This window comes from Galeopterus variegatus, unplaced genomic scaffold, assembly GCF_000696425.1.
Source record: "Galeopterus variegatus unplaced genomic scaffold, G_variegatus-3.0.2 Scaffold7833, whole genome shotgun sequence".
Classification (NCBI taxonomy): Eukaryota; Metazoa; Chordata; class Mammalia; order Dermoptera; family Cynocephalidae; genus Galeopterus; species Galeopterus variegatus.
Genome location: NW_007733944.1, coordinates 35,692 through 60,592, shown reverse-complemented (window position 1 = coordinate 60,592; position 24,901 = coordinate 35,692). Strand labels below are relative to the sequence as shown.

General features: G+C 34.6%; 1 protein-coding gene across 2 annotated transcripts in view; it reads left to right on the top strand.

Moving 5' to 3' along the window:
- Nucleotides 1-24,901, top strand: part of BARD1 (BRCA1 associated RING domain 1) — an 80,053-nt gene that overhangs the window by 40,300 nt on the left and 14,852 nt on the right. For both annotated transcript variants that reach the window (XM_008592365.1, XM_008592367.1), the window contains 3 exons: nt 10,061-10,169; nt 16,158-16,290; nt 16,839-16,931. In XM_008592365.1, coding sequence (XP_008590587.1) covers nt 10,061-10,169; nt 16,158-16,290; nt 16,839-16,931 — 335 coding nt within the window. The remainder of the gene's footprint in view (nt 1-10,060; nt 10,170-16,157; nt 16,291-16,838; nt 16,932-24,901) is intronic.

Genomic DNA, 24,901 nt, shown 5'->3' with positions numbered 1-24,901 from the left:
ATATAATTTGTTATTCCTGACATATAGGAAAGCTATTTTTTTTTAGTACGTTTCTATTTAGCCAATACCTAATTCTGAGGATCTAATGTCATTTATTAACTTTCCTTTCTTACTGCATTTGTTAAAGCTTCCAGACAGTATTATAAAATAATAGTGATAGTTGTCTTGCTTGTTCTTTTTTTTTAATTGCACCATATACATAAGGAAGTGGTGGTTAATGGAGTTCCTATTGGAAAGCATGTGTGATAACAAAGACCTTTGTTCTTACAGCAAGTGCAGATTCTTCCTACTCAACGTTTGGTATATTTTGGTAGACTTTGTAACTTTTCTGCCACTATAAGAATTTTAATTTGAATTATTTCAGTTGGGGGTAAAGTAAACTGTAGAGAGGAGTAAAGATTTTTGTAATGTAACCCTGGGAAGGAAAAGAAAAACTGAGACAAAGAAAATCCATCCTTAGAGTTACTCTTGAGTGTCTTTAGGGAGAGGAGAACTTGTATAAGAGGGCTAAGGGACCAGGTTCTGGTATTAAGTTGTCAGGAATGGTGCTAAGATGACATGACAGCAAATATTAGAGACCAGACTCAAGCTCTATCTTTTCAGTATTGATTTTTAAAATAGACATAATGGAGAAGCTTTTTGTAGCCTGGGAATTGGGGAGAGTCAACAACTCAGTCATATAATTAGGCATTGAGTGTTAAAAGAAAGAATGGAGTATTATCTATTGCAAAGCCAGGTGAATTGAAGAACATCTTTGTTGGTGGAGGGAAGTCTTGAAAGCTTCTCAGGCAAGGCATGATAGGTAGGAATTAGCCATATTTATTACTAATTTAAAATACCATTGATACTCTTTATTTGCCGAAGCTTTTTGTAGCCTGGGAATTGGGGAGAGTCAACAACTCAGTCATATAATTAGGCATTGAGTGTTAAAAGAAAGAATGGAGTATTATCTATTGCAAAGCCAGGTGAATTGAAGAACATCTTTGTTGGTGGAGGGAAGTCTTGAAAGCTTCTCAGGCAAGGCATGATAGCTAGGAATTAGCCATATTTATTACTAATTTAAAATACCATTGATACTCTTTATTTGCTATCTTCATTATTTAATTTAAAACAAAGGGGCTTTCATGGGTTCACCAGAGAAGTTCACCAACTCTATTTTTTCCCATAGAGGCTATGTTCATTGACCATGACTTTCCGTATTACAAGATTTTTGGTTTCTAAATCTGTATGATTATGGAGGATTGGATTGGATTGGATTATGGAATATGAATTACAGTAGAAAATCATATATCTACTTCAGACTTCATTCTTGGTTTGATTTAATTTTAATATTTGCCACCTTATTGTTAAACTCACATTTTACTTAGAATACTTTATAATGTTCATTGAGCTTTGCTATGCAAACTTTGGTAGTTTTAAAATGCATCTTGCAATTGAGTACAGCATTAATTCATTTAACTCTGAATTTACTTGTTGTTGGTGGTTTTTTTTTTTTTTTTTTTTTTTTGCATGAGAAATTAACCTCTTGTAGGCTAAAATAAAAGTCCATCGTCGAAGAGGGAAAATTAATCCTATTTTAACCTCAGTTAATGAGAAAGAGGCTTACTTATATCTTTTATAATTTTTATTGTCTGCGACTATATTGAAAACTTTTGCTTTCCAACTTCCTACCACCTTTTGTCCATCCCAGTGTAAAACTGGGACTAAAGCTCTTACAGTTACATCAGTACCATATTGAGTATGTGGAGATCATATGCCTTTATTTTCAGATATGTAGGATTTAGGATTTGGTATGTGGTCTGCCATTAACAGAGTTTTCCTTGGAAAGACATTGAATTTAAGAAAATATTATGTGGACCATTGGACCTATTAATGGTCCCAGTGCCCTAGTTAATTTTTAAAAATTTAATTGCCTACAACATAGATGATTTATAGCTTTTTAAAAAAATTCCTCTTTTGAATGATTGTGCTTTTTCCTGCTTCACAGCAAGCAAAGTGACTTGAAAAATTAAATCTGTGTGTTTGTAATTTGTAGTTGTTCTTAGAGGATTTCATTTATGGACTGTCTTTGTATTCTGTCATGTGTGGTAGGTTTAGCATTAGTGAAAATGCCTTTTGCATAACGTTTTTGCGGATTGGGTGATCTGTATCTGCAAGTACAAGTTCAGATTTGCCCATGTCTCCTTCCCCCATTTTCATTGCAGTGTAACTCATTTGGGGTACAGTTGTACACAGGTGTTTACTATATCATTCCTGAGGGGAAAAGGATATTAAAGAGTTACACTGTATTCTGAACTACACTTTTGGGGTGAAATTGAAGTATTAAACATTGCAGTTAACCGTTTGATACTAAGTATTTCCTTTTCATCAGTCTTGGTAATCAGAAAGAATCCTAGTTATGAAAAGGATTTTCAGAATTATCTAGTTCATACTCTTTTATTTTTAGATTGTACAATACAGGAAAATGGAAGTCTACTCTTATTTCAATATTGTTAAGAAAACATGCTTTTATACTTAATAAACACCAAATTATCATTACAAAGCACACATAAAGTATATCATAAAATTGAGGAAAAATAAAGATAACACTCCAGATATAACTTATTATGTTTTCTTATCTTCATTCTGTATCTTCCAAAAATGCAACTTTAATAATATTAATATTAATTACTAAGATGTTACTATCTGCCAGCCACCGTTTTAAGTGCTTTTGATATATTAATTCATTTGATCCTCACAACAATACTATAAAATAGGCTGTGTTGTTATCCCCATTTTATAGATGAGGAAATAGAGGCACAAGAGGTTTAAGTAATTCGTCGCAAGTCACACAATTTTTGAATGGCAGAGCTGGAATTTAAATTCAGGCAGTCCGGTTCTGTAACCTCAGCTCTTAACTACTGTGCTTACCGATGCCATCCCTTCTGCTTACAACTGTTTAGGAAGCCATGCCCAATGCATTCCAACTCTTCAACACCTTTGTTCTTACATAATCTGGTCACAGCTTACATTTCAAGAACATCCTCTTCCCCTGTGGTGCATTCTCTCTCCCGTCTTTTTCTTCCTTTCGTCTTTCTTTTTTTTTTTTTTTGCTGTTTCTGATTTGCCATGCTATCTCACTTAAAGGCCTCCCACACTTCCTCTCTGCTAGCGAACTCTTATTCTACTTCTGTACTCCCTTACCTTCTTTCCCCTTTCAGGTCGGGGAAGCTTTCTCAGACTTCAGAGTCCTTCCTATATGCTCCTCTCTGCTTTCTCCATGGAGTTCTGTGAGGATAGAAACTACCTTTTATCTCGTTGGTTCTTTAGTGCTAAAAAGAGGACTTGATACATTTTAAAAAGGTAGTTTTTGAATGAATGAATTTTCCAAACAGATTACAAAGTGATGTTTAACTTTTCCCCTTAGGGAAATGATTATTGCTAGTTCTACTATATGTATGAGGGGTCTTCAAAAACTTCATGGAAGGATTCATATTATCTTTTAATTCCACTTTTCCACAAACTTTTTCAAGTACCCTTGTATGTTATATTTATATATATTAATGCATGTATCCGTTTTCATGTAGAATCTACTATTAATGTATAGGCATACTTCAGAGATACTGTGGGTTTGGTTCCAGACCACCACGGTAAAGCAAGTATCGCGATGAAATGAATGAGTGCTAAAGCGAGTCACATGAACTTCTGGTTTTCCAGTGCATATAAAAGTTATATTTACACTATACTGTAGTCTGTTAAATGTGTAATAGCATTATGTCTTAAAAAAAACAATGTACATAATTAAATGTCATTATTTCCCAGTACTGGTCAGCTGCCAAAAATAAATACAAAATAAATTTTAAAAAATTAGAAAGGTTATTGCTAAACAATGCTAATGATCATCTGGGCCTTCAGTGAGTTGTAATCTTTTTGCTGGTGGAGGATCTTGCCTCAGTGTTGAGGGCTGCTGACTGATCAGGGTGGTGGTTGCTGAAGGTTGGGGTAGGTGGCTGTGGCAATTTCTTAAAATAAGACAACAGTGACGTTTGCCACATCAGCTGACTCTTCATTCTATGAAAGATTTCTCTGTAGCATGTGATGCTGTTTGATAGCATTTTATCCACAGTAGAACTTCTTTCAAAATCAGAATCAGTCTTTTCAAACCCTGCCACTGCTTTATCAATTAAGTTTATGTCATATTCTAGATCTTTGTTGTCATTTCAACAATGTTTATTTCATCCTCACCAGGAGTAGTTTCCATCTGAAGAAAACACTTTCTTTGCTCATCCAAAAGAAGCGACTCCTCATCTGTTAAAGTTTTATCACAAGATGGCAGCAATAAAGTCACATCTTCAGGCTCCATTTCTAATTCTAGTTCTCTTGCTATTTCTGCTCCATCTTTAGTTACTTCATCCACTGAAGTCTTGAACCTCTGAAAGACCTCCATGTGGGTTGGAATCTACTTCTTCCAAACTCCTGTTAATGTTGATATTTTGACCTCCTAACCACGAATCACAAATGTTCTTAATGACATCTATTATGGTGAATCCTTTTCCCGAAGGTTTTCAATTTACTTTGCTCAGAATTCTCAAAGGAATCACTATCTATGGCAGCTATAGCCTTATGGAATGTATTTCTTAAATAATAAGACTTGAAAGTCGAAATTACTACTTGATCCATGGGCTGCAGAATTGATGTTGTGTTGGCAGGCATGAAAATAACGTGAATCTCCTTGTAGATCTCCATCAGTGCTCCTGGTGTCAATGAGCAGTAATATTTGAAAGGAATCTTTTTTTTCTGAGCAATAGGTCTCAACAGTAGGCATAAAATTTTCAATAAACTGTGCTGTAAACAGATGTTCTGTCATCCAGGCTTTGTTTTTCCATTTACAGAGCACAGGTGGAGTAGATTTAGCATAATTCTTAAGGGTCCTAGGATTTTTGGAATGGTGAGTGAGCATTGGCTTCAACTTAAAAGCATTGGCATTAGCCCCTACCAAGAGAATCAGCCTGTCCTTTGAAGATTTGAAGCCAGGCATTGACCTCTTTTCTCTAGCTATGAAAGTCCTAGATGATACTTTCTTCCAGTTCAAGGCAGTTTTATCTGCGTTGAAAATATGTTGTTTAATGTAGCTACCTTCCTCAATTAGCTTAGCAAGAACTTCTGGATAATTGCTTCAGCTTCTACATCAGCACGCGCTGCTTCATCTTGCACTTTTATGTTATGGAAGCAGCTTCTTAAACTTCATGAACCAACCCCTGCGAGCTTCATACTTTTCTTTTGCGATGTCCTCACCTCTCTTCATAGAATTGAAGGACCTCGCTCTGGATTAGGCTTTGGCTTAAAGGAATGTTGTGGCTGGTTTGACCTTCTATCTAGACCACTAAAACTTTTTCCATATCAGCAATAAGGATGTTTTTCTTTCTTATCATTCATGTGTTCACTAAAGTAGAATTTTTAATTTCCTTTGAGGACTCTTCCTTTGCATTCATAGTGTGGCTAACTTTGGTACAAGAGGCCTAGCTTTTGGCCTGTCTTGGCTTTCGACATGCCTTCCTCACTAAGCTTAATCATTTCTAGCCTTGATGTAAAGTGAAAGACATGAAGCTCTTCCTTTCACTTGAACACTCAGAAGCCTTTGTAGGGTTATTAATTGGCTTGATTTCAATATTGTGTCTCAGGGAATAGGGAGCCCCGAGGAGAGGGAGAGAGACAGAGACAGAATGTTTGGTCAGCAGAGCAGTCAGAACATATACAACAGTTATTGATTAAGTTTGCCATTTTATGTGGATGTGATTCATGTTACCCCAAAATAATAAATAACATCAAAGATTACTGATCACAGATCACTGTAACAGATACAATAAAAATGAAAAAGTTTGCAGTATTGAGATGATTATCAAAATGTGACAGAGACACAAGTGAGCACATGATTTTGGGGAAAATGGCCCTAATAGACTTGTACAATGCAGAGTTGCCACAAACCTTCAATTTGTAAAAAATGCAATATTCGCCAAGTGCAATAAAGCGAAGCACAGTAAAACGAGGTGTGCCTTTATATCAGTAGCAGTGATCATCCCCTATTTCTTACTAGCTTTTAGATACCAGAAAGCAATGAATTATGAACACTTAGATCTTCTGTCAAGGTTTTAAAATTTAAAATCTTCAGTCATATCTTCAAAGGTTTCATATGAAATATATTTTCCAAATTATGACTTTTAAATCACAGATAAAGGAATACGGCAGGAATTCATTAGAGGGGAAAAAAGTGGTAATATCTGCCAAAGTATTGTGTTGCGAAGGAACAGAAAAAAAATTAGAATCAAAAAGATGTATCCTCTTGGTCAAAAATCATGTAAAATTTTTCAACCAGAAAAAAATACATTTTTTAGGATTCAGTATGGATAAAATATATTACCTGTGTATAATCATTTGGAATTCATTGAATTGTAAGAGACTTTCTTTGATAGGGCATTAAAAGTACTGAACTGTCAAAAGCGGTGCATATGAAGGGTATTAATATAGTTATTTTCTACATGTAAACTCAGAAGTTACCATGTTGATGTTTCCTGTATTTTGAAAACAGCTTTAATTATATTGGTGTTGCATTGACCCATATAATTTAACTAGCAGTCATGTGTGCCTTTCCATTTTCACAGCTACGTACTGTCTTTGTCCCTAATGTTCATTTCTTTATGCCTGATTATTTCATCAGTTTTTTGTATTGTATTTGGCTCCAACACAAGAGCACACAGTGCTTAGATTGTTTAGCTTGATGGAAGACTTTCTTCTATTAGTTTTGCACAGTTTAGCAGTTATGTCGCTTCTAATCCCTGCACAGGCCCTTCGCATTCATCCACCATATTCCAGGCTCTAGCCCTAAGCTCAGGGCCCTTCTGTTTGCCAGTGTGCATGTTTTGTGTCCTTTGAAACCGTCTCACAGTTCACCTCATTACTATGCTTTGGTTTATACTTCATCAGTTTGATACTTATTTGTCAAGTGAGCGTTTGTCCTCAGTAGGAATATAGGCAAGGACAGTGTTTTCCACGTCTTTTATTTCCCTTCGAAATACCTAGTTTGAGTGTTAAGACTTTAGATTAAATTATTATAGAAAATAGAGAACATACTATATATAAGTATACAGACGGTGCCCGACTTAACAATGGTTCAAAAGCAATAGCTCCTCTACTTGTGATGGGGTTGTAAGTTGAAAATATTTTAAGTTGCTTCACAGTACTTTCAACTTGTGATGGTTCTATTGGGATGTAACCATATTGTAAGTTGTGGAACATTTGTATTTAGAAAAAATCATTCTATAAGCTTTCTTGGTAACCCATTCTAATAAAATAGCAAATTAAATTATTGATGTCTATCTTGAGTTCATGATATAGCAGTAAATCTAAAAAAAACCTTTTCTATGTAGTAACGGAGAATAACTGATTTATTACTGTCTTCAATTACTAATTAGTCACATTGATTGTCCCTGATGTATGTGACAGCATGTGAGTTTTCATCCATGTGGTACCTATTTTTTACAAAGAGAATAAATCTAATTATGTGCGTTTAAAATTGATTTTTCACACTGTAAGAAAAGTATTAGTCCTTTCAAATGTATTTCAAATTGTAGTTCAAATTTTTTCCATTAATGGAAGAAAGCACACTTTTTTGTGCCCAAATCATACAGAAGAAATCTTACAAATACCCCATCTTCTCTTGCTTTGGTTTTTTGAAGGTGCCACATGTAAACTTGTGTCTAACTCCAAATTTTGGTTATTGATAACAAAGTAGAAACACTATGATAGGATTTAGTAGGCTCCATGTCCCATGAGGCAGGATGGGTGTAACTGATTATCTTTCCATCTGCAGCATTCATGATGTGCCATTCTCCAGTTCATTAGCCATACAGGAGGGCTAAGAGTTTAGTGAATTGTTTATAAGCAGAAGCCATCCATAATCCAAATGGAGAAACCACATGTTTTTAGGACCATATGAGATTGTAAGCTTTGTGTAGGAAGCACCCTAAATGTAAATTAGATTCCTGCTTGTCATTTTATGTAGCACTTTGGAATGCAAAAGCTTCTTACTGGTTCAGACCATTGTTTTATTGGTTATTTTTTGGTTTAAAGTCCTCAATAGCTGATGGTGATACGTACTATGAGAAGTACTATCACTTAACATTTTTTCATGTTGTTATAGTGGACTTCTGTTCATATTTGTGCAAAATAGCTATGCTATTGTCATCCAGTTGGAATGCATTAATGTGCGCTTGATTGGGCTCTTACATTTTATTTCTTTGAGGTGTAAAGTCTGTGTTTGTCTTTGTTAAAAAGCCCTTATGTGTGCAGTGATTTTTGGATGGCATATAGTGTGACTTTTTTTTGTTGCTATTTATTCATTTTTGCACTTGGTGGTTTAAGACTTAGAATATTGATTCTTGAACTCAGATTTCAGTTTTTTGATTATCATAGTGCATGTGTGTGAGAAGAGTGTGTACTTGGTACGTGAGCATAATAATTTAGAGAATGAAATTGGGAGGTATCAAGTCTAGTGGATGAGATTCTTTTGCCATACCCTAAGATTGTCTGCACTAAATGTAAACAGGGACTTGTGTCATTTTGTTGTAAATCAGAAAGCTGAAATACAATTGATTGCATTATACAGTGGCTGGAGAAAGACTATTGTCAGGGGAAGTTTACACGATATGGGACCTGGGTATAAAGGGGAATCTGAGAATACAAACTTGTCAGTGTTTATCCAGCACCGTCCAAAGAAGAAAAAGGGACTGAACCTGATATTTGTGACTAGCAATCATTAGAGAAACATTTGATGTGGTTTATTTCTTATCTTAATCCACTAGCTTTCTTTTCCCACTATGCTATCAAAACAACTTTCATCAAGGTCTCTAAACTCAGTAGACGCATGTGTTCCTCATCCACATGACCTCGGTGCAGCATCAAAGTTGACATCTTCCTCCTTCCTTTTCCCCTAATGTGTCTCTTTGTTTCCTTCTGGATCTTTTTCTGTACATTCAGTACAATTTACAAAATTGGTATTGTACCATGTTTATGATTTTATATCCTGTTTGACACATTGTATTTTCACATGAACTTTAATGCCCATTATATGTATATAATCTTAAACTATAAAAGATTATCAAAAAAATGCTCATTTTGAGAACTTACTGCCATAGTATAACATGTTAAAATCATGTTTTGGAATTTTTGTAAAGAAAGGGAACAGTAGACAAAAGTCCTATAGTTTTAACAGATTAGTTGTAATCTAAAGTCTACAGATGGGAAATATTTAATATTATTGGAATGAACCAGGAGAATATGACCTTAGTCAAGTCATTGGAACCTGTTCCTCTCTCTCTTTTATTTATTTTTTTTGTCTATAAAGTAACAGGGTCACATTGTGATCTCTTCCAGTGTAACATTCTGTGACATGAATTAGTATATGCTGAAAAGTCTGCATCGGATTGTTCTCTGAACCATACTAGTTTGCTCAGCAGCAGCTGAGATTATTATAGATTATAGTATATATACATATTAAAATTAATTTTTAAATTGCCCTCTTGACTGCTTATTAAATTGTTTATGATGTGGCATAGTTTTCCTTCTAGTGTATCTAAATGCCTGTCTTGTGAATTTATCTAATTTTGTATTTGTTTATATAGACTATAGAGCCTATAATAGCTGTAGTAAATGATTTTTATTTGCATTTGAAAGAATCTCTTCCATAGTGATTAATGATTGTGAAGCCATATTTTAAAATATGAATATGAATACAGAAGAGTACAGAGTTGTGAGAAAATTCATATATAAGTAATGGTATATTCAATTAAAAATACTCCCTATAATGATGTGCTAGCAAATTGAAGTTTTATATCTTTTCTCCATTGAATTCAGCAGCTTTTGATACTAAGTCTTTATGCCTAATGTGAGTTTTGAGTCATTTATTTTAGTTCAAATTGTGTATTAGTAGGGACATTGAGAAAATTATTCCACCAGTGCATCCATTTAGTTAAGAATCAAGTCACACATTTTATTTACTTAAACCCATCTGTACTTGTTTTACCAGTAACATATTTGGTCTGCGGCCTGTGGATTATACAGACAATGAAAATATGAAATCACTGTTGCTGCTCCCAGAGAAGAATGAATCATCCTCAACTAGCCATGGCTTGGTTGTAAGTATGGGTTTAGCTTTGGGACATTTATATCTTTTATTGAAATTGGTTATGAAAGGAACATAATGGAAAAATTTCCAGTTAGCAAATTGCTTTCATTCACCAAACAATTATTGAGCACTTCCTGAGTATTAGCTGCTGTGGATTCAAAGACATAATCAGAATAAGACTATCAAAAAATACTTACTGAGCCCCCTCATATTTTAGGCAGCATTCACACAATGAATGTGACTGATAGAACTCTTATTGTCAAGGATCTTACCTTCCATTGAGAGATAGGAAAGAGACAGACTATAAATATGTAAACTAATATAAATGAAATAATGTCAGGAACTTACAAATGAGTGCTTTGAAGATTTTGTAGAGTGTAATTGGGTGAGGGTGGTGGGCTCCTGAAAAGGCACTGCTTTAGCTAGGGTCAATGAGGGCCTTTAAAGTTTGGAGTTGACTTAAAACCTGAATTCAGGGAAGAGGCATCCAGGTGACCATCTGGAAGACACAAGTACATAGGTTCTTCAGTGGATGAGTTTGGCATGTTTGAATGTTGGAAAGAAGTTCATTATTGCTGGAAACCAGAGAGTATATAAGAGTAATGGGAAACCATTGAAAGGACATAAAGCAAGGGAAGTACATGATTTGATTTTTGCTGTAGAGAGCTCACTTTGGCTGCTTTGTGAAAAAGGGACTGTGGGGGTGGGGGCAAGAGTGGAAGCAGAGAGAACACTTATTACTGTGTCATTGTGACAGAAGAGGGATGCTATCGTGACCTGGATTAAGGTAGTAGCAGTGGAGATTGTGAGAAGTAATGAGGTTTATTATATATTTTTGAGTTAATATCAATAGGACTTTCCGGTGGGTTATATATGAGATGTGGGAAAGAGTGGAATTAGTATGACCATAGCAATGAAGTAGATGGTGGTGCCATTTGCTGCCGTGGGGAAGGAAATCAGTAATTTTGTATGCCAGTTTTATGTCTATAAGACATCGAGGACATGTTGACTGAGTATTTGGATATGAGTCTGGAGCTTAGCAGAGAGGTACAAGCTAGAGATAAAGTAGAAAGAATGTCTACTCCTTAGGAACCCATAGCTTAGTGGGGAATACAGATGTAAAAAGTTATACTACACATTGTAATAAATTTATAACAGATGCCATGAAAATGTACAATAGAATTATAGAAAAGGACAAAGCTAACATCAGGAGGTATTGGGGAGAACTTCACAGAGAAGCTGACAGAGAAAGGGTCTGAGTCTTTAAGGGTAAAAGTTTTAGCAAGATATTTAGTAGAATGCTGTTGGCTGCAAATAACAGAAAACCTTCTCTCAAATGCTTAAGGACAATTGATTATCTTATATAAAGATAATCCGAATGTGGACTGTCTCTGCATTTGGTTAATTCAGTTATTAGTGGCTGCACCAAGGACCCAAATGCTTTCTGGTTTTTTACTTTGCCATCCTCAGTTTGCTGACTCTGTTCCCACTAATCCCCCTTTAGTGGTTATGAGATGATTGCCGCCTTTTCAGATGTGGTAGTGGCTAGCTCAAAAAGAGGCACTGAAGCCTTTCCCAGAACTCTTGCCATGGAATTCGTCTATGTCTTATTGGTCAGAACTGCTCACAAATTGGCTTTTACATACGCTGGTTCTAGAAATAGTGTTAGTCTTTAAAGGGTGCGTACCTGAACAAAATTGGGCTTCTGTTTGTGTGGAGGAAGTGAGGAATGGATTTTGAGTGGATAGTAAACATTGCCTACTGAAATCAGGTATACAAAGTGGGGATGCCTGTCCAAATCGAAGCAGCAGCTGCTCAGAGAGAGACAAGGAGGCATAAAGGACCTTAGAAATTTGAGAAACTGTAGACTTCAGTGTGAGAGGAGTATGAGGTGTGTAAGAGAATTCAGGGTAAAGAGCTAGGTTGGGATCAGATTGTGAAAGGTCTTGAATTCCCTGATAACGAGTTTAGACTTAATGGGGCACCTTCAGTGAGTTTTTAGCTGAAATGGGACTGTCTGGAGGATAGTTGGAAGTGAGAAGAGACTGAAGGCTGACTGGGAGGCTGCTGTAGTAGAGTCCAGGTGTGAAATGGTCAAGACTGGAATTTCAGGTGGTGGCAGTGATGTGAGGATGGAGAGAAGAGGGGTTTTAGATGGAGAGTTGTAGGCTCAGTGTATTTTAGTGACTGCTCAGATGTGGGAAAATAAGAGAAAGGGATGAGCTGAGGTCAAGGGCTCTTCACAGGAGACTTCTTGTCTAGTAAGGGCAGTGGAGTAGGGATTGGTGTCATTTAAGATAAGGAGGGTAGCCTAAGGTAGTTAACAATTTGATGCGGTCATGGGTGCTATTATGGGCTGTAGTTACTTTTATACCTTGGAAACCCTTTATCTCCTGCTTTAGACTTCAGCCTCATAAATGTGCTCCAAACTATAGTTTTGGTAGTGAACTGGAAGAGAACCTGGAGGTCAGCAGTTTAATTTTCTCATTTTACAAATGAGAAAACTGAGACCTAGAGAGGTTGTGAATTGCCCAGGATTATTAACCAGCCATAACAATTTTTTTTAATGAACTACTTAGAACTTTCTTAAGTCTTAGGTTAGTAACTCATTCAGTCCCACCATACTTAGCAACTATAAATTGATATGTATTTTATTCATTTGTACTTGAATTCTCCTTGCAGAACATAGCATAACTAAGTTGTCATTTGCCAATGTTCCTTTTCTGTAAAAGTTGGATAAAGATTATTTTAAACATGTCAGAAATAAAGATATCTTTATGGTATTCTTGGAGTCTGAGGATGATAATGCTCTTGAGAAGAGAAGGATTTTTATTAAATGTAAGAAAACTATACGTTCTGCATGTCATATGGACATGGCTTATGAGTATCATTATTCACTGTCATAATGGTTGATATTTAGCTAAGGAAAAGATAAGGAATGACATCAAGACCTTCTAAGTTGAAAGGGGAGCTGCTTTCAGTGCAATCCTTGAGGTGTACACTCTGGGACCTACCTTCCCCATCACTACCAAACTCCTCTTCACTCACTCTTTTTCAGCCACATGATCCATCTTGCTGTGTCTTGAGTCCACCAGACATGCTCCCCTTTCAGGTCCTCAGCACTAGCTCTTTGCTCTACTAGGAACAAACGTGGGGAGCCAGATGTTCCCCAGGGTCTGCTTTCTTACGCCGTTCAGACTCACCTCCGGTGTAGTCTTAAAAGAGAGGCATCTTGTGCCAGTGTCTATTCGGTAGCAACCTCCCAGTGCTGCTTAGCCACCTTCCCTGCTTTGTTTTACCACACCACTTGTCATCTGGAAATATATATATATTTCCCTCTCAACTGGAGAATAAACTCCTTGAGGGCAGGAACCAACTCTTTGTTTACTATAATAGCCCTGGCATCAAGAACGGTGTCTGACAAATAGCTGAGTGCTCGGCAAGTGCATGTTGACTGCGTGAATGAGCACTGGAGTGTCCTGTTTGATCTATGCATGTCCCTGAAACAAGCACAGGTGGTTGGCACCTGAGTCTGGAATCCTTTAAGTCTGTGATTTCCAATTCTGAGGAGCTGCTTCAGGGAATATCATGTAAAAGGGAAGGGGTGATAATTAGGTGGGGTTCTATATCCCATTTAGAACTTTTGTTTAAGTAAAGATTAATGGCTATTGGAAAGCACTGCTTTAAATTTGAGAAGCAACCTGTAATCTTAAATTCTTAGAAAGCTGCTTACCATGTTCATTTTGGGATTTTTCTGCCGTTAATCCCTTTTGAGCAGTATGTTTATTCTTTTTATTTTTTCCAGAATTTTTAACCTCATGTTTGTTACTTGTTAAGAATAATAAAGTACCATATTTAGTTATTCTTTAAGTAAGAGTTTACTTAATGCCAGTGAACATAATATCTTATCTATAAAGTCAGAGTATGGAACTCTTGGAATGTTTTTTGAACCTTTCTTTAGCTTCATGGTTCTGACACCTCTGCTTATTCAAATCACATCCCTAGCCCCCACCCCATCCCAAATTAGACATGTGGTTTTGGCAGCTGTTTGCTTTATGTACTCTTGGAATGTTTTTTGAACCTTTCTTTAGCTTCATGGTTCTGACACCTCTGCTTATTCATATCACATCCCTAGCCCCCACCCCATCCCAAATTAGACATGTGGTTTTGGCAGCTGTTTGCTTTATGTTTATTATAGCATTCCTTAACTGTGAGAAATTAGTGCTAGTTTCTATTTTTTATGCAAATTAAAAAACTATGATAGGAAAATGCTTGACCCAGTTGCTTTCCTTGGGTTGGTGGAAATAGTATCATATACAATATTTAGAAATGATATCTTTCACTCTTGTATTTTGTGCAGAGAACTAATTTAGCTGAAGTGTAGTTATATAAATTGAGAAGTAATGTTTTCTATTTAGAGCTATTTTTTATGGCACTTATTTGTATAACCGGCAAGACTTTTCGAAATACTGTTTTTTAATATCATCATATAGTAATTGAATAATTCCTAAAACATGCTAAGTTATTTTCATGTTATGGTGTGTTTACAGCATTTAGGTTAGACATGGTTACATCACCTTATAATTTAGTGTCTAGGAAAGATACATACACAGAAATGTGACTGTAAATATGTGTATGGGCATATGTAGCATGTCCAGTAAAACCTTTGCTACCCGATTCCTAGAAGAATAAGTAATTCCGGTAGTTGAATTTTTAGGTGCTGAATCCTATCATTTAAAAACACTTATGGAAATCTTTTAAAAAAAAAAAAGTTTTATATACTTTATAGCGGACTCTAGTATATTTAATGTATATTGAGATCAATCTGTTTATAGGTGTAATCAATGATTTACAAGTAATATATGTAGGACCTCGGACTGAATGAATTAACACCACTCTGATATGTGAAGTGGATATTTAAATATCAACTCTCTCCCGTCTATTTGCTGAACTATACTGGTGGTCATTCCTTCAGTGTTTCCCTTGTGTTCTTTGGAGCTTTTGAAAGCCTAGCTATTCTGTATATATATGTACTCATATTCATATGCAGGCCTCTGTCTGTGCTTGAAAATGACAGTATTATGTGTGGCTTTTTATCCTTTAATACAGTAGTGCTTAATGACTTTTTCTTTGCTGGATCATTGCTTCTCTTTTATCAGATAGCTTTTGGCTAACTCTCATTCAAATTCCATTTGTTACATTTCTGTTGGCTGCTATTTAGCTACTGTCCCATTGGTTCTTTGAATCTTTCATCTCTAATCTTTACTTCTGTCTACCGGTGCCTTCTATTTATTTTGTCTTTTTTGTCTTCTAAATGTAGATATTAAGATAAAAAATTAATCTTAGAGTACTTCTTTCCTTTTTGTGAGCTGTATGGATTTCTGTTTGTAGATCTGATCTTCTAACTTTTGAATCCTCTTGTCTGTTTTCATTTTTTCTTGGTTTTTGAGAGATTAACTTCTTTGATGATAGAAGTTTGTTTTCTACCTTTGGGGTCAGGGCTGTTCTAGAAATTTTAGAGTTCTTTGATTTTTCAGATAATGTCAGTTTAAACTAAACAGGCCAAGTTTGAGTTTAACTATTGGGATAAGTTAAACTTAGAGGAGCTAAACTAAATAAGTTAGTGGAGGAGGGTAGAGAATTGGTCATCTTAAGTGGATGTTTTGGGTTACTTTGGTGGGGTGAGGCTTATTGGTGACAGAATTAAGTTGTAAAACCCTGGAGAGACCCAGTTTAGAATCAAGGGAAAAAGATGCTGTGGGTATGGAGTTCTATTCCAACTAATGTTTTCTTGGGGGAAAATAAAGAAATAGAAAAATAATTATTCAAATACATTGAGCATCAAAGCTCTGAGTGCAGATTTGATACAAATTATTGAGAATTATCAGAGTAAGCAAAGTAATGAAATTCAAGCTTGAATCATGTGAAGGTCTGTTTAATGACTTTCTGTAGTCCTTAAATGTTTATAATGCTGTGGCATCTCCTTTTTCATTAACAGATGAACACCGGGCAGCGTAGGGATGGACCTCTTGTACTTATAGGCAGTGGGCTTTCTTCAGAACAACAGAAAATGCTCAGTGAGCTTACAGCAATTCTTAAGGCTAAAAAATGTGCTGAGTTTGACAGTACAGGTGAGGATTTGTGGGGGGAGGGTGGGGTCGATATTTTTTAAATAGGTAATCCGTTTGGAGAACTCCCTTTAATAATTTATATGTTGTAACCATTAGGATATGGCTATATTCTTTGCATCTTATAATAAATCTAAAATATTTTTACAGTAATAAATTACTTATAGGCTTAATGTAGTTAGGAAACACAAAGTTTAAAGCTTTGCACATATTTTAGGACAGAACTGCCAGAAGAACAGATTTATGAATTTTAATGACAAATAAATTGTATTACAATGTAATGCCATAATTCCTGTTATAATTTGAAAATAAAAGACAAATTTGTGTTTCCTAATGTGACTTTAAGATATATGGCTTATGATCTGATTTTTCATGTTGATGGCAGGTTAGAGAATGATAATAAATAAAACAGGTCATATACTTAAATGTAAAAATTGCTGCCTTTGGGAAAAAAATTCAGATATAAATTTATAAAACATAAACTAACTGGCTGGTTAAAGAATTATTTTGGTTTATTTCTCAATTTCTCTTACTGCATTTTTGTATTCTAGTAACTCATGTCATTGTTCCTGGTGACACAGTTCAAAGTACCCTGAAGTGTATGCTTGGGATTCTGAATGGCTGCTGGATCCTAAAATTTGAATGTAAGTAATGGATTTGGGAGAATTACATAATGAATTAAACTAGTTTAATTTTTCTTTTGTGCATTACTGCCCATAATTATTTAAGGAACTTGTGCTAATTTTCTTACCTCTCATTAGTCACTACATTTCAGAAAATCTTCTCTTGTTAAATGGTATCATTTTGATGTTCTTAGTAAATGTCTGCAAATATGTTCTGGTTTTAAAGTGGTTTATTTTTCTTTCTTTTTTAAAAATAATGCCAACTATTTTAATAAAGACCAAATGGAATATGTAGTAGATTTTCAAGCCCTAGCAATCTCTATTACTGTTAATGATATATTTACCTTAATAAACAAGTTTTAAATATACTGCATGACAGGTCTATGAAATGAGAGTAGTTTATTGCTTTCCCAAAACGATTTGCAAAATATTACTTGCGTTAACACCCTTTTGCTCTCTTAGCTAATCCAGTATTTTTAGGCAGCTGTTGGGATATTTAGACTGTCTTGTACTACTTGATTTGGGGACCACCCCCACCCATTATTCTCTCAGCCTCCACTGGAAATGTGTCTTTATTCCCCACTTCTCTTTGGTGATCACATGCCACCACCTTCAGAGCTGCCTTTCTCCTTCCCTGCTGTCACTTGTTTGTTTTTCTTAACCTTGGATTCATTTAGGACTTAAAATAAAAAGAAAGCCCACACACAGTTACTTCCTACTCCTCAACAGATAAAGTACCTACTTTCGATATGATGGCTAAAATAGGACAGTTTTTTAAATCTAATTTTTGAGAAAAGATTAGTGGCTACAAAGGAGTAACACAGGGAGTCTTATGATGATACAGTTGAGTTTCTTGATCATAGTGGTGGTTACCTTACACAAGGCTACATGTGATAAAATTACATAGCTCTGCATACACAAAGATTAGTGGCTACAAAGGAGTAACACAGGGAGTCTTATGATGATACAGTTGAGTTTCTTTATCATAGTGGTGGTTACCTTACACAAGGCTACATGTGATAAAATTACATAGCTCTGCATACACACACACACACACACACAGAAATGAGCGTGTTTATAATTGGTGAAATCTGAATTAGCTCTGTGGATTGTAGCAGTCAATTTGTTGGTATTGTGCTATAGTTATATAAGATGTTAACATTGGACACTGGAGAAAGGGTACATTAGACTTCTCTGTACATTTCTTTGCAACCTCCTATAATTATTTCAAAATAAAAAGTTAAAAAAGAATACTGGGTGTATTTAATGAAACTTTTCTTTTTTAAGAAGCAAATGATGGATTAAAATTAGTTTTTAAAAACTAAGATTTATGGCTTTGTGCTTTGAAGGTTTTATAGTAGAATGCTTGATTTATCAAGATTTTAATTGTATTATTAATTTCATCTGTAGTTTAAGGTTGGTTTGGTTTGTAAAACAGTTTCCTTTCAGTAATTGGTATTCATGTCCCTTCTAAATACAGCTACCACTTCTTGTGATGCTGGTCTCCACTGATATAGTCAGATCAGCCAAGTGGCAGTGCCACTATATCATTTCTCATCCATCTCTGTTATTAGTCCCTTCTAGTCATGGCAGTTCGAGAAGTATGACAAGTAATTGGACCGATTGACTATTTACATAGGATAAAAAAAAGTTTCTCTTTTTGTCTCATTTATTTTTGAACTTTCTTTTTCCTTTTTATGGTAAATCTTATTGGGCTTCAATGTTTAAAAGACTACTTTTAAATGGTTCCATGATTATGGATGCTTTTGTACTGAATCTATGCCAGAAACCTTGTCAGTAGTTACAGAAAGAAATAGATTTTCATAATAATGTCTCAGTAATAAAGGAGCCCTGTGAAATTGTGTATGTTAAGACATTTACCACTTAACTTTGAGTCTAGTTCTTCTGAATTTGCTGAACTGGCATTTGGTTGCATATACAGGCTACATGATTCATTTCCATAAAAATCTGCCTTCTTTAAGAAATGTAAGTTTTGTCACTTTAATGGCTTGGCCATGTCATTTTTATAGAAACACTGATGGACTCAAGCTGACTTAATACTGTGCCATTTGGTGATTCTCTCAGTAGAGAATAACCTCCTCTAATATCAATGATTCTTTTAGAATAGAGGATAGATAGAATATCTTATTGAAGTTCATATCCTTATATTTTCTAATACAAGTATTGTATTAGAGAAATGGAGTCAAGGTTTGAGACAATTACTTTAAATAAATAAATAAATATTATAAATCTTTAAAAAATGCAATTCTGCATCCTCATTCTTCACCTCACTGTGAAGGGGAGAGCAAATGGCTGTCATCTTTTCTTTAACAATCTCTCCCTCTTCTCCACTCTCATTTAATTTTAAATAAAAATTGCAGCTGTAGAAGTTTTAAAAGTCTGGGTACCTAAGGGAACTGCTTGGGGAATGTACCAGACATTTTATATTGGACTGTTTCTGTGAAGTGAGGAAGAGCCAAAGGGTCTGTTTTTGTTGGTTTTGTTTTAGTTGAGGAGAGGTGGACCCTGGAAGACAATCATTACTTTATCAGTTTATAAATAACCTCAGTCAGGCTAACAGATTTTTCCTTTTCTATTAAAATTTGTTTCTTTAAATGAATTTTGAGAATACTGTGGAATTTGAAAATAAATGTAATTTTTATTCTATTCAAACTTTGCTAATTATCAAAAAAGGTGAATAAAAAGCAAAAGGTAACAAAGCATTTCTGTAAGATTGATTAGGCAACTTTATGCATACAGAAGGCTTCCACCAAAAATTCTCTACTAATAAAAAAAAAAAATCCTTTGATATGGTAGTCCCGCTTCTTGAAAATTTACCCTAAGCAAATAATATAGGTGAAAGAAAAAAGTGTAGTTATTTCTAATAGCAAGAAGTAGGGAGAATAACCTATATGTGAGATAATTAAGAAATTTTTGGAATGCTTAAAGATATTCTTCACCCAAATTTATATTTTTATATGATAAATATTAAAAGTAAAGTAATATGAAAAACAGGATTGTTGAAATTTTTTAAAACATAAAACAATTTTATATCGTTACTTTCAGTAATATATAAATGTGTGAATGCATATGGGCAAAAATGCAAAAGAAAACTGGTGGATTGGTAAATTACTGAAGAGGTCTGTTTGTAACAGTTATAAAAAAACAATGTGTGTCTGTTAGATCAAATTTAATTTCTCTAGGAATAAATTCAAATTTTCAAGTTCTAATAACAATTAGAAAATATATTTTATTTTTAGTCTTCTCCAAAGATTAATTGGATAGGTCAGGACTTCTATCTTAATCAGGGAAATTAAAACTTGCATGTTTATATATGTATAACAAAAATTTTATACTTGTTATGCAGACATAGCAAATACATTTTATTTTCTTTTATTTTTGTGACTGGTAAGGGGATTGCAACCCTTGGCTTGGTGTCGCCTGCACCACACTCAGCCAGTGAGTGCACTGGCCATCCCTATATAAGATCCGAACCAGCAGCGAGAGCGCCGCTGCGCTCCCAGCGCCGCACTCTCCCGAGTGAGCCACAGGGTCGGCCCGCAAATACATTTTAATATAGTGATTGTCCTAATCAGAACAGAAATACTTATGTAAATATTTGAATTTTTAATACATGACTAAAAAAGAACACTGAGACTGAGTTTTCTAATTAATTTATTATGAGAATTTTTGGATATTAGACTGTTTGGTCTTTAACCACATATGTAAAGAGATGGACTATTTTGATATAATTATTCATAATACAGTGTGTTAGAATTGATACCCAAGTTTTGCCTAAGAAAATCTTATGATATAGTAATATATTTTTGTGGTAGAATTTAACGCTGTGTCTCCATATGCATTAAGTAAAATAAGTAAATTTAGATTTATTATATGAGAAAATGTTTTTATATGTAATTATGCTTAAATTTTCAGCCTTCATTTCATTGTCCTTTCACTCTGTGCCATGGAATTTCATATACTGAGCTTCTCTCTCTATTATCAGCCAATTTTTAAAAAATTACGGTGATGGTATAAGTTGTTTTTCTGTTTTTGTCATTGTTGTAGATTTCCTCTTTTGATTTCCCTTTTTTCTAAAGTTTAGTGCTATCATAGTCTGCTTGACTCAAAAGCTTAATATAAAAGCATTTGCAAAAAAATTTTTTTTTTGCTTTTACCACTTGGGTGTTGATTTTTAATAGAATCAGAAGAGAAATTCCTCAGTGTTTGTTTTACTTACATACTGTTATTTTCAATGACAAATTCCTACTTTAGATTTAATGACATATTTATTAGGTCTTTTCGTTTTAACATGGAGTGGTGTTTGATTCTGTGTTTTATTTTTTTTTTTTTTTTTTTTTTTGGACATTTGGTGTTGACTGTGATATTTAATGCTCTTCAGTGCTATTTTAGTCACAAATAGTAGCTCTAGAAGAATAACAATTCTTTAAAATATGGATTTACACTATTCATGGGCATTGGTTCCAGGACCTCCTGCAGTAACCAAAATCCATGGATGCTCAATTCTTTGTTACAAAATGACATTATTATTTGAATAGAACCTATGCACATCCTCCCAGATACTTTAAAATTATGTCTAGATTACTTATAATACCTAATAGAATGTAAATGCGGTGTAAATAGTTAATGTACTGTATTGTTTAGGGAATAATGACAAGGAAAAAAGTCTGTACATGTTCAGATGCCGGGGTTTTTTTGAATATTTTTTATCTGCTGTTGTTGAATTCAGGGATGTGGAACGTCCAGATATGGAGGACAGACTTTATTTACTTCCTGCAGCTTTTGAAGAGGGTGAAGAAATTCTGTGGCTTTCCATACAGTGTTAATTTTGGATATTTAACGGATCTCTGTTTTGAAGCTTTATTTCTTCATTGTATTCTTTAATCATTTGTGTGTAGTTGTGGATTCAGGAATTCCTTTTTTTCTACTGCTTCTCATTTGTATTATCCTTTCATTACCTTCTAAAACTAGGAAAAGTGACTATGCTTAATATAAAATCCATGAACATCATCAGTGGTTCATCCAGTTAAAATGAAAATATACATCCATTGATGAGTATGCTTTTATGAAGTAGGAGGCAAGAGTGGTTACTAGCAATTTAGAATAAAGGAATGCCTTTCTGTATAATACAAGTGTCTTTTTTTAAAAAAAAATGTAGCCTCAGAATTTATAAGCTGCATTAGTATGCAAAGATTCCGGGCTTTGCTAAGGTAGCCAGAGCTACCTTAATGACTTTGAGTTAATGACTTTGAGTTAAGTAGTACTTTGGGAATTGGGCTGCTTACCTATATACAAAAAGTTGTAAGATCTCAGGGCAAAAGGAAAGCTGACATGAAATGGTAGACATGATCAGGAATATATCTGGGCTAAAGGAATCTTTCAGTTTTTATAGATAGATAGTTTATCCCTTTATTTTTGTAAAGTGATAGCTCCGGTTAATCTTTAATAGAGCATGTGAAAAGTGAGAAAGATGAAATAAGGCATACAAAAGTTTTACAAGGATAGTGACTCAATACATTTAAAAGTAAGAGTCATTCTGGCATATATAGAAATCTGTGCTTACATGAATAACATAACTTGTTCATATAAACTAATTTCAATTTGGAAATTATTAGCTGAGAAAGCTAACAAAAAGGTGGTTTTGTATTTGAGGGAGAATAAGAGTCCATTTTTCTGCTGAACTCTTTTAGTGACAAGTGTTGGCATAATTATGGACTTTACTAAGCATTTGTTACAAATATATAAAATAGTTTTGTTAAATTTTAAGAAATATCTTTAAATTTGTGAAAAATGGCCTGTTTTAAAATCATGATTTATGTGTTGAGATTAAGGATTACACGTATGTCTTACACTTTAGATGAGTTAATGACTAAGAATGTTGTGAAGATGCTCATATTTTGTTTTGAATGGGAAAAAAGGTGGAAATCTTGCTGCAGTTTGCTTAATTTTTATTGAATAAATAAAACCTTAAATATCCATTCATTAGGCTTATTAATTAGGCAGTGTTTGGCCGGTTGGTAGATTCTTTCTTTTCATTGATGGTTTTAATGTATCACCATTTAAATTGCTGAAAATATGTTTTAAAGTATTTCATTCTTCTTGTTTTACTTGTTTAGTAAATCGAATCAGTTGGTTTATCTCAAAAGAGTTCTACTGGGAAGTTGATCGGAATTTGTAAATATGGCAAATGTCTACTGCAAAGTATGTCTTCATTCTGAAACTCATAGGATACAAGTTATAGAGTGGTAATTTTGGTATCAGTCAGATTAAATAAACTCATTGATCACTGAAGACAAAGCCAAATGCATTGTCCCTCCCCTGCCCCCCCCGTAACTGCTCCCCCTTCCAAGGCAGTCAGCAGTTTTTGCTAATTGTTACACTTTTTGGCTTATCTCTTAAAAATAACTATCCTCCTATTTAATTGTCTATTAAGTGATTATATAATTTATTGTAAAAGAAGTGCAGTGTATTAAATCTGAATAGAGAATGGCTGGTGTTTCCTTAGGTGCTTTGTTTTTTTATCACTGAGGATAAAGATTTAAAAAAAAACTGATTTTGAAGTTGGAGAGCAACTGAGTTCACATCTCAATTGTGTGGGAAAGCTGCTTACATCTCTTAGGACTTACAGGTTCTCATCCATAAAATGAAGAGGTTTATTAGACAAAGCATCAGGAGTTTCAATTGGCAGGTTAATGATTGAAGCAGATACAATTGATGTGATTTTATCTACCACAACCATTTAGTTTCTATGTTTTTAGGTGTGATGTACATTTCCCTGTTTGTTGCAATCTCCACAACTTCCTACCACTCAACACCAGGTCCCTCACACATCTATGCAATCTATTTGGCCCTTGTAGGCATTCAAGTTACAACGCCTTGGAGTAGGGGTCACTCCCAGCTTTCAAAAAATACTCAAGATTTTCTATGTTGTGACAGCAGTTCTAACAAAACACTTCATCACCATTCAAACATGTAATAGACCTGGAAACTGTTCTTCAGTTTTCAGGAAAAATAAAGGAGCTATGTTTTCTCATTCTTAGTTGATATTAGGATAGGGAGTTGACAAATTGTTGCTTGCAATAAGAGAGTATCAGTGGAAGTATTTGTTCAGTTCAGTAGTTGTAATTAGAGCATTGGATTTTTCTGCCTTAGTTTATAGAAATTTATTGAACAACTGCTGTAGAGCTGAGAATTTTATAAATTGAGGCATACTGATGCTATAAAAGCACCAACTCCTTGCCGTCTTATTTCTCATGATGCCATACTTGTCAAACTCTAGTGTCTGTTAAGAAGAAATTCTGTTGATTGACTAATGCCAGCGCATTGTGGTATCAGTCAGATTAAATAAACTCATTGATCACTGAAGACAAAGCCAAATGCATTGTCCCTCCCCTGCCCCCCCCCGGAACTGCTCCCCCTTCCAAGGCAGTCAGCAGTTTTTGCTAATTGTTACACTTTTTGTTAAATAAACTCATTGATCACTGAAGACAAAGCCAAATGCATTGTCCCTCCCCTGCCCCCCCCGTAACTGCTCCCCCTTCCAAGGCAGTCAGCAGTTTTTGCTAATTGTTACACTTTTTGGCTTATCTCTTAAAAATAACTATCCTCCTATTTAATTGTCTATTAAGTGATTATATAATTTATTGTAAAAGAAGTGCAGTGTATTAAATCTGAATAGAGAATGGCTGGTGTTTCCTTAGGTGCTTTGTTTTTTTATCACTGAGGATAAAGATTTAAAAAAAAACTGATTTTGAAGTTGGAGAGCAACTGAGTTCACATCTCAATTGTGTGGGAAAGCTGCTTACATCTCTTAGGACTTACAGGTTCTCATCCATAAAATGAAGAGGTTTATTAGACAAAGCATCAGGAGTTTCAATTGGCAGGTTAATGATTGAAGCAGATACAATTGATGTGATTTTATCTACCACAACCATTTAGTTTCTATGTTTTTAGGTGTGATGTACATTTCC